Below are 10,737 nucleotides of genomic sequence, written 5' to 3' on the forward strand. Positions count from 1 at the left end.
CAAGTTATGCAGGAATGCACATCCACCAATTTCACCTCCTATTTGAGAGGTGTCAACACAATTTTAACCTCTAGAGCACGAAAATTTCTACCCATTACACCAACGTTCAAATACAAATTCAAAACCAAGATGGCAAGTCCCGTCTGCACAGACGCAGGCTTTCCGTTTTCTGTGACATAAATATTATTAAATACAGTATGGCCATCTATTTACATATAAGTACTGAATTTCTGGAAAATATATACAGTATTTTCCACACCCCTTTGTATGCAGATCATTTTGGACAAACTTAATTTTAAGATTAATATGGCAATAACAGTTCATATGATCATTAGATGAGTTACATTGAGTACAAGAGAAATGAGTATTCTATTAAGTAATACTATATGACTTTAATAAGTCTAGTAGAGAAGTTCAGTATAGAATAATTACAGTTTTGACATAGTTTATAAAAAGTACAGTAATTACAGTTTAGAACAATTTAAAACAATTTACAGTATGAAGTATTACAATTTAGTACATTTTAAAACAATGAGATCGAAACACTTATAAATGGTTGAGCAGCCATCAGCAGTATGCATTAATGATATTGAAACAATTTTAGTTTGAAGTAAATTTATTTATTTATTTATTTATTTATTTATTTAATAATTTGAACATACATACAGAGGTACAAAAAAATACAGGTAAGAGCAGCATGCAAAAGCCACTTGTATGCATAGCATTACGGGCAGGCTTAAAATTAACTTAAGATTAACTAAGCAATGATGTAATCAGTGATAAAACATTATTGTAAACAGATAACAATAAAGCACAAATGAGTATTACAAAGACAGGTCATATGGTTGCATGCATTGCTGTACATTCAGTAGACTGGAGTATTCTGTTAGGTAGTGTATTTAAAAAATAAAGTTAGATCGGGTCTTAGGTTTAACATTTATGTGATATATTTGTGAGAAACATTTAAGATATACAATTTATAAAGTTCAGTTATTCAGTATTTGGTTTTGGGTGAGTAAGTGATCTTTGAATATGATCAAATAGTTGAGCGGTGTTAAATTATTTAGAATTTTTTTTTAATAGCTTTTGAGTAACTGGTAGGTGTTAAGTAAAGTGTTTGGCTTGTCTAGGTTTCGTGTTTCCCCAAAGTATGAAAATAATACTAAGTAGGACCCTAAAAGAAGCAGATCCTCATATTTGGGCCATGCTAGCCCTCAAAGGAAGTTTCTTAATGATGATGAGGGGCTCTTGATTCAAAGAATTAAACCTAAGAACACAGTGGAAATAAGCACACTGTTTTAGCTTTCTTGTCTTTTCCTGAATGAAGAAAAAAGATTTTATTTCTTTGTTAAGGTTACAATGTGTAATTACAATTTTGGTTTGCCTTGGTTTTCGTCGAATTCAGTTTTCAACGACTTTTTTCGCCAAAATTTTGTCCCAGTTTTCATTCATCACCTCGGTTTTCATCGAGTTGGCAGTGGTCTGCTATCCTGAATGTGTCCGCCCACGCCCACACAATCATCCCATGCATTCTGAGTCAGTCTGGCTTTGTTTCTCGTCAGCAGAGTGGTAGTGATGGTGGTAGAGGGTGGTAGTGATGGTGGTAGAGGGTGGTAGTGATGGTGGTAGAGGGTGGTAGTGATGGTGGTAGAGGGTGGCAGTGATGGTGGTAGAGGGTGGTAGTGATGGTGGTAGAGGGTGGTAGTGATGGTGGTAGAGGGTGGTAGTGATGGTGGTAGTGATGGTGGTAGAGGGTGGTAGTGATGGTGGTAGAGGGTGGTAGTGATGGTGGTAGAGGGTGGTAGTGATGGTGGTAGAGGGTGGTAGTGATGGTGGTAGAGGGTGGTAGTGTTAGTGGTAGAGAGTGGTAGTGATGGTGGTAGAGATGGTAGTGATGGTGGTAGAGGGTGGTAGTGATGGTGGTAGAGGGTGGTAGTGATGGTGGTAGAGGGTGGTAGTGATGGTGGTAGAGGGTGGTAGAGGGTGGTAGTGATGGTGGTAGAGGGTGGTAGTGTTAATGGTAGAGAGTGGTAGTGATGGTGGTAGAGATAATCTCTCCTCCCTCTCCCCTCCTTGCTGTCTTCCATATGCCAATAAAGGTAAAAGTGATGTTAAATGTTCATTTATCCATTTCATTAGTGTTTTATATTTTTTCTCAATTGTTTTCTGTTTGTAAAACTGTAGTTATTCTCTATAAAATGTATTTTTTGTTAATACTTTTGAATGTCTGGAATGGATTAATTGAATTTTCATTACTCCTTATGGGAAATATTGCTTCAATTTTCGTTGAATTCGGTTTTCGTTAGACTTTCTGGAACAAATTAATGATGAAAACCAAGGTTCCACTGTACAAAGAAAGCCACTATCATGCTGAGGCATTTTGGGCAGGCTAATCCTAGTACATAATAGCTACATAAGTCTAGACACTGGATTATTAACCTTCCAGGGTTAATAATTTGAAAAATCTGGAGGAAATATTAGCTAGAACTGAGTATACTACAAACTCTAATCACACAGTAGAATGGAAAAGTAATGTGAAGGACCTGGGAGTGGTAATGTCCAAAGATCTCACCTTCAAGGATCACAACAGAGTCACTATCACATCTACGAGGAAACTGATAGGATGGATAATGAGAACATTCAAGACGAGATGCCAAGCCAATGTTGATCCTTTTTAAATCACTTGTTCTCTCTGGGCTGGGATACTGCTGTACATTAACATCCTCATTCAAGGCAGGTGAAACTGCAGATCTAGAGAACATATAGAGAACCTTTGCTGCACATATAAGTCCATCAAACACCTTAACTACTGGGAATGCCTGGAAGCACTTGACTTGTACTCACTGGAGCACAGGCAAGAGAGACACATCATAATCTACACCTGGAACATCCCTGAGGGACTGGTCCCTAATCTGCATACAGAAATCACTCCTTACGAAAGCAGAAGACTTGGCAGGCAATGCAACATACCCCCAGTGAAAAGTAGGGGCACCATTGGTATATTAAGTGAAAACACAATAAGTGTCTGGGGCCAAAGACTGTTCAGCAGCTCCTACCAGCCATAAGGGGAATTATCAATAAGCTCCTGATTGTCTTCAAGAGAGAGCTGGACAGATACCTAAAGTCAGTGCTGGATCAGCCAGGCTGTGGTTCACACGTTGGACTACATGCAGTCAGCAGTAACAGCCTCGTTGATCAGGCCCTAATCCATCCGGAGGTCTGGTCATGGACTGGGCTGAGGGGGTGTTGATCCCTGGATTGCCCTCTAGGTAGCATCAGTGCATATGTCAAGACACAGTAGTTCACCCAGGTTACTGTTGACATTAGTTTCTTGTTATACACTTTGTACTGTAAAATTTTTACTCTTTCTTTTTGATAAGGAAAATGTTGACTCACTTTTTCAGTTTCAAATTATTTTTTCTAACCATTGCCTACATGACTCCCTTTTAGATGGTAACGTTGATATTCCTTGCCTGATCTTTTTATTTTAGCCTTCAGTTGAAGTTAATCTCTGTATCTAACTGAGTTGTATATCTTACTGTAGTCATCCTGGGTTCAGTTCCATCTCTTTCCTTATCTCTATTATCTGTTGAATATCAAGTACATCATTAAAGATCAAATAACATTTTGTTACAGCTTAATTTACCTTTGTGAAAATGAAAATGTTTATTTCTTTGCAAAGCTTACAATGTATGGTTTACATATAAAATATTAATTACAAAGAAGGCCTCTAGCTGTGCAGTTTACTACTGTGGTTAGTTTATAATTGGTGTATTTGAGTTCATTGTAATTCCTCCTATAAGTTATTTTGATTGATCTTTTAAATCAGCTTTTTTTTTTCCAAGAAGAGCAAGTAATAAGATAGTCATTATTCCTGTATAAAGGATTTTAATTTTTATCACTTTGGAGATAAACCCAATAATAGACAATATCCTGGCAAAATTTCCTAAAAACTGACATCAGTTAGTGGCAGAAAAATGTTGTATGAAGTACTGTACTATCTTTTCTTTTTTCCTTTATTATTTATAATTTTTTGGCTTGAAATTTTTTAAACTTTTTCATAATTAAGTTGGCTTCTTTTTCAGCATATAACTCTGTTAGGACACTTAGGATGTCAAAGGAAAAGAAAAGTCATCTCTCCCTCAAGACTGTAGCCATTAATCTGGCTGCAGGAGGATCTGCAGGTAGATCTATTAAGATTTTTATATGATATATTGTATTCATAGAAAAGTTGTACACATAATTGATTTTTATTTATTGATGACTTGGGAATTATAGTACTGTAACTGAAATTATTGTTGCCTTGGCTCTCTTAATACATTGCTCTTTAATTGTTCTTCATTGTCAAATTACCCAAGAATAAATTTGTATATGGTAGTTTTAGGTATGGTGTATATGCTCTGTAAATTAATTATTTTATGATATTTAAGTTTTGTGATTATTTTTTATTTTTATTATTATTTTATTATCACACTGGCCGATTCCCACCAAGCCAGGGTGGCCCGAAAAAGAAAAACTTTCACCATCCTTCACTCCATCACTGTCTTGCCAGAAGGGTGCTTTACACTACAGTTTTTAAACTGCAACATTAACACCCCTCCTTCAGAGTGCAGGCACTGTACTTCCCATCTCCAGGACTCAAGTCCGGCCTGCCGGTTTCCCTGAACCCCTTCATAAATGTTACTTTGCTCACACTCCAACAGCACGTCAAGTATTAAAAACCATTCATCTCCATTCACTCCTTTCAAACACGCTCACGCATGCCTGCTGGAAGTCCAAGCCCCTCGCACACAAAACCTCCTTTACCCCCTCCCTCCAACCTTTCCTAGGCCGACCCCTACCCCGCCTTCCTTCCACTACAGACTGATACACTCTTGAAGTCATTCTGTTTCGATCCATTCTCTCTACATGTCCGAACCACCTCAACAACCCTTCCTGAGGTGGTTCGGACATGTAGAGAGAATGGAGCGAAACAGAATGACTTCAAGAGTGTATCAGTCTGTAGTGGAAGGAAGGCGGGGTAGGGGTCGGCCTAGGGAAGGTTGGAGGGAGGGGGTAAAGGAGGTTTTGTGTGCGAGGGGCTTGGACTTCCAGCAGGCGTGCGTGAGCGTGTTTTGTGATTATACGAAACAAAATGATCGTTTGGTATTAGGCTATGATGACTTGTATCACAATTCATATATAAAGCTTTCTTATTTAAGATTTTTAATTTGCAGGCTTTACCGAAATATGCATCATGCATCCTCTGGATGTGGTTAAAACCAGGTTCCAAATTCAGACTACGGGTGTTCCAGGTGACCCAAACTACTACACCTCAGTGTTTGACTGCATGCGCAAGATGGCTAAGAGTGAAGGTCTATTATCTCTCTATAAAGGTGTCTTGCCACCTGTGTTGGTTGAGACACCAAAGAGAGCTGTTAAGGTAACTATTTTTTTTTTTTTGGAACGTTGGGTTAATATAATAAGCCAAATTAAGTCATGCATCCATTGACCATCAATTTTGTTAATATCCAATATAACAATAATTTTCAGGTATCTGTACAAAAAATTAATTTATAGGCGTATTTCTATTTATATAAATGTTAATTACTTGTCCCATTAGAGAAATAGACCTAAAATTTTGCATAATTATGCAAATGAGGTCACCTAAAACTTTAAACACATGTGCTAATGTGATAGAGAGTAAGTTGTACTTGTGTATGGTGCAAGACCTGGTTGCTACTTCATTAATGCTGCACATTTCATAGCTCTTTACACTAGTATATAGGGTATACTATAAAGTAGTTTCATGGTTTATTGCATTAATAAAAAGAATTTTGCAAGGGAAACTGAAATATTCTGTAATTTTAGGGATTATTACTACTTAGAGGAATTAGAAGGTTGCCCAGTGAGGTATAAAACTCCTAACATACCAGTGTGAAACAGAAGTCTCTCATATATTTTGCAACCTGCCAAGATTGCTGATCTTTGGTTTCTGTCTCATGAAAACAAAAGACAGTTCATTATGGAAATCTTACTAACTTCTACTTGCTGTCAATATACTGCACATTATTTTCTTGTGTATTTCAAAATACTGTAGTTCTTATTCCTGCAATATTTCCTTTCCAATTTAGGAGGCCTGGTCTGAGACCAGGCTGCAGTGATAGTGATCCCTGGAATCATTAACAGATTTAACTGATATGACACAACTCTTAGGAGGAACATGCTACCACAACATTTGACAATTATTGGATGAAACTGCACTACTGCTTCACTCACATGAAATCTCACAAGTCTATAGTACAGAATTCTTCTGTTGTTCCCAGCAGTACTGATGATGATAATCATTAGGTGAGACAATTTGTAGATCACAGATAATTTACTATTTCTAGCATGATGGCAACATTCACTATGCATAAATTGTAGCTTGCATACATATTTGCTTCCATTAGTCAAGAGCATGAATATCTTCTGCTGTTCCTGGCCGTACTGATGGCGAGACTTAATTTGTAGATTTCAAAACAATTCAGGAACGTTATACAGATTTTGTTGGAAATGAGTACAGATAGCTAAGATATATGAATAACATCTCTCCGAGAATTCTTTCAGTTTGGCTCTGCAATCTTTTCAGTGGTAGAAATTGAGCTTCCAAAATTTCAATGTTGCTGTCCCTCTGCATCAGGAACTGCTGCAGTAGGAACTATAGTACAGTATCTAGCAAGAATCTGCTATGGGATGAGATCTTCAGATTATGGCCAGAATACTGAAAATGTTATAATTCTTAAAATGAGTGGAAATATTCTGCTTGGCTAATCCTGTGAATCTTCTAGAAACATTATTTTCACATAAATTATTTATTCTTGGCTAATTTCAAGCCTACCTTAAGAAAGTTGTCTTTTTAATCATTGACTATTTCCCACAAATGCAGGGTGACCCAAAAAAAGGAAACACATTCACCATCACTCGTTCTCTAGATGTCTTTTCAGAATTGCACAGACCATAATTTAAATGACCCTCCAAACTGTAGCATCTCTATCTATCCTTCAGAGAGTACATACCTCTTAGAAAATATCCTTATAATTCTGTTAACCTATTAGAATTCACATCAAAGTGTTTTCATTTCATGAATATACAGAATTAAAATACTTTTAAAGTTCTTTCATTTACAACAGACAATAAATGGGCAAACAAAGAAAATGGTTACTTGAACAGCAGGAAGTTGTGAGATGCGAGTACCATCAGAGTTGTTCCATGCAGGAAATGGTAAGAGGGTACTTCACAGCAGCTAAAATATACCTATTTTTTTCAATATTTGGTAATAAAATGCATGTCTAACACCAGAGTGCATATGCCATGTGATCATACAGTATGAAGCAGCTTTTTAGACCTAGGGTGGCTGTTTTGGTAATGAATTAATATATTTTTTACTGAGCAAGGGATTCTTTTTTATTAAGCACAATACTTGTGCTTAATAAAAATATCTTTATTTCTACAAGTACATGTACAAGGTGTACAGGCCTAGCTGACATCAATGACATACTACTACAGGACTACTCAACTACTATGAGCAAAGGTCCACTTGGACAGGTACCAATGTATGCAAAGGTCCGGATACATTTTTTACATAATGTTTCATCATGTAAAAAAAAGAAATGGCATTTCATATTACTTTAACCCTTTGACTGTCTCAACCCCCAATCCTGAGGTGTTTCCTGGTGTCGCAAAATTTAAAAAAAAAAAAATTTCTTACGAAATGATAGAGAATCTTTTCCCGATTGTAATGACATCAAAAAAACGAAATTTGATGGAAAACTGACGGAATTATGCTCTTGCGAAGTTAGCGACCTTGGCGCTGTTTACAAATTGGTGATTTTGCCCACTTTGAGCCCTATTTTCGGCTAATTCCATTGTTCCAGTCGCCCAAACTCATAGCTATTTCTTTAGAACTCCATTTTTTCTATCGATTGAGTACAAGAAACTGCCCATTTACCGATTTCAACTGCCTTATAATGTGGTCAGAAATTTGCAATTTGGCCAATTTCACGAAAACTAAAAAATATGACAATTTGAAAATAAGGTCCAAAATGAACAATGCAGACATTCCTGGCTCTAAAATAACATTTTCTTTGCTCATCAGTCATGTCTCCAGGCCCCTCTGATATTACTCTTGCTTTCTATTTTGAATTTTTATTCAAACAAAAAATAGAAGACTTACTATTATGCAGACTACTGCAATACTGTAATAATTGTATAAATAACATCAATCCATTCATGACTGCATATTAGAATGGCTAGTTGGACATTTATTGGACAATGGCATCATTTGTTTACTTTTGAACATTGGCAAAAATCAAACATTTCCCCTACTTTGAGCTCCATTTCTAGGTTCTTTTTATAGTAAAATCAATCAAAATCACCTCTACTTCTATAATATGTTTTCCATTCTATCAATTGAGACCAAGAAAACGAGAATACAACCATAAATACTATACGAAAATAGACCACAAAGTCGGCATTTTAATTAAAAAAAACTGTCTGAGTTTTTTTTTTCTCATTATGCACTGCGTGCTCCAGGATTTTTTTTATATGGTGCACACTAACCACACAGACCCATTCTCTCACATGTGAGCTTCCAGCTTTCTCCTGCTTGATTTGAAGCCGCTAGAATTTGAGTATATATACGTCAAACACGGTACCTCGTAAGACGTATATATACGGCCGCGACAGTCAAAGGGTTAATAAACACAAGCTTGGTGAAGCAGTTGTCCTCTGTATTATGAACTGTATTTATTACTGAAATTTGTCTGTATTTATTAAAATAAAACATGTTTTATATCCACTCCACATAAATTAGGAACAACCAGAATGAGGAAAATTTTTAACCAATTTGATTAAACACTGATGTGAAGAATTTGATCACAACACGGTGATTCAATACTAATTACCTCACCAACGTACTTATTCATAAAAGAGGTGAGCACAGCAAATTAAAATCATACTTGCTAAACAGAAAATGAGAAAACTTGAAATAATACCTTGCACAGATGCAAATGCACATCCTTTCCTAAAATTCAAAGTTGCACCAGGATGGCCAGACTTCCCAGCCCACTGCAGCCAAACTCTTTTTTCCAGAATGCCAAAAAAAGTCAACTTCATTGCACAAGTGATAATTACCAATATGAATTACCATTGAATGGAAGAAAATATCACTATTTAGCTATGCTAGAATACTGTATTCCATTCAGTGTATGCATTCCATTCAGATAGAATAATGTATTAATCCCGCTCTTATGTACCATCTGATCCTGAATGTGGTAACAGCTGTTATTTAACTAAGCTTTCTCCTGAAGTCCGCAGTACAACTAGAACATTCAGAAGGTCCAGATTCGGACCGTGGGCCGCCAGTTGAGTAGCCCTGTACTTCTATATAAAAAGCCAATTGTTATGCAGAGCATTTCAGCCAAATTAGGTCAATTTTGTCCCGGGATATGACCCACAGCCATAGACTAATACCCAGGTATTTTTACTAATGGGTGAATATGGACCACAGGTGTAAGGAAACACGCCCAATGTTTCCACCTTTGCTGGGAATTGAACCCGGACCCTCAGCATGTGAAGTGAGAGCTTTGCCACCAGGCAACAGGCCACTGTAAGGAGCCAGTATAATAAAATACACCATTTGTTTTTAGGATTATTTACAGGTACAATACTACAAAGTACAGTGGACCCCCGGTTAACGATATTTTTTCACTCCAGAAGTATGTCCAGGTGCCAGTACTGACCGAATTTGTTCCCATAAGAAATATTGTGAAGTAGATTAGTCCATTTCAGACCCCCAAACATACACGTACAAACTCACTTACATAATTGGTCACATTCGGAGGTAATCGTTATGCGGGGGTCCACTGTATAGCATGTAATTATTTGTGAAATTTCTTCATTCTCCTACCCTGTTGCTATTTTTTACAAACTAACTTTCAATATTTCGTCATTTTTATATGGATATGCTTGCTCACTCTGTATTTTTCTTTGTTTCTTTCTCTTTTTCTCTCTCTCTCTCTTGTTTATACATAAGGTTTGAAGAGGTTAGGTTAAGGATCCCTAGCCTTACTGACATGCTATTTACAAGTTAAAGATTCCTAACTTTATTGACAGGCTAAGAGCTGTTACCTACATCAGCTCATTTGAAAGCATTTTTATTGTTATGAGACATGCAAGTAAGGAACAGGATGAAGTTGGAGCCATCTGTGGGCTATCATTTTCATTTGATCAACTGACTATATCTCATTGACATCATAATGCTGTATGAATGTGTTCCAGACTCGAGTTGTCCTGGGAATAAATGATCTCAGATGAAGTAATGTTCTGGAGAAGGGTAAAGTCAGAGTGAAGTTGCTGCTTTCTGCCCATCTTGTGGTATAGAAGCTTGCTTCTTGCTGTCCTCAAAGTGGAGCCAAGTTTGGTACTTTGACAATGTTGGCCTTGTTCATAACAGTAAGACCACCCACATCCCTCCTGTGTTGAAGGCTCTGCTGAAATGACAGATCTATCCAGGCTGGGTCCAGGCGAGAGATGAGACGTCTTGCTCTGTTCTCTACTCTGTCAAGCAGTCGCAGATGAGAGGAGGGGGCAGACAAACCAAGAAAGTGGGGAATACTCAAGGTGTGAGCATGCTTGTGCCTCATACAGAATCTTGCAGCCCCTACTGTCAAGCAGATGCAAAATACATCGAAGTGCTGTAAGTTTCCTGGCTGCCTT

The 10,737-nt window shown here is 37.2% G+C and overlaps 1 protein-coding gene across 1 annotated transcript in view; it reads left to right on the plus strand.

The window, feature by feature from the left end:
* The first annotated feature begins 1,956 nt into the window (after positions 1 to 1,956).
* The window catches only part of LOC128688908 (mitochondrial 2-oxodicarboxylate carrier), a 33,565-nt gene continuing 24,784 nt past the window's right edge, over positions 1,957 to 10,737 (plus strand). Inside the window, exons 1-3 of the mRNA XM_053776949.2 lie at positions 1,957 to 2,099; positions 4,086 to 4,184; positions 5,217 to 5,422. Coding sequence (XP_053632924.1) covers positions 2,018 to 2,099; positions 4,086 to 4,184; positions 5,217 to 5,422 — 387 coding nt within the window. The 5' untranslated portion in view covers positions 1,957 to 2,017. The remainder of the gene's footprint in view (positions 2,100 to 4,085; positions 4,185 to 5,216; positions 5,423 to 10,737) is intronic.

Source organism: Cherax quadricarinatus, chromosome 16, assembly GCF_038502225.1.
Source record: "Cherax quadricarinatus isolate ZL_2023a chromosome 16, ASM3850222v1, whole genome shotgun sequence".
NCBI lineage: Eukaryota > Metazoa > Arthropoda > Malacostraca > Decapoda > Parastacidae > Cherax > Cherax quadricarinatus.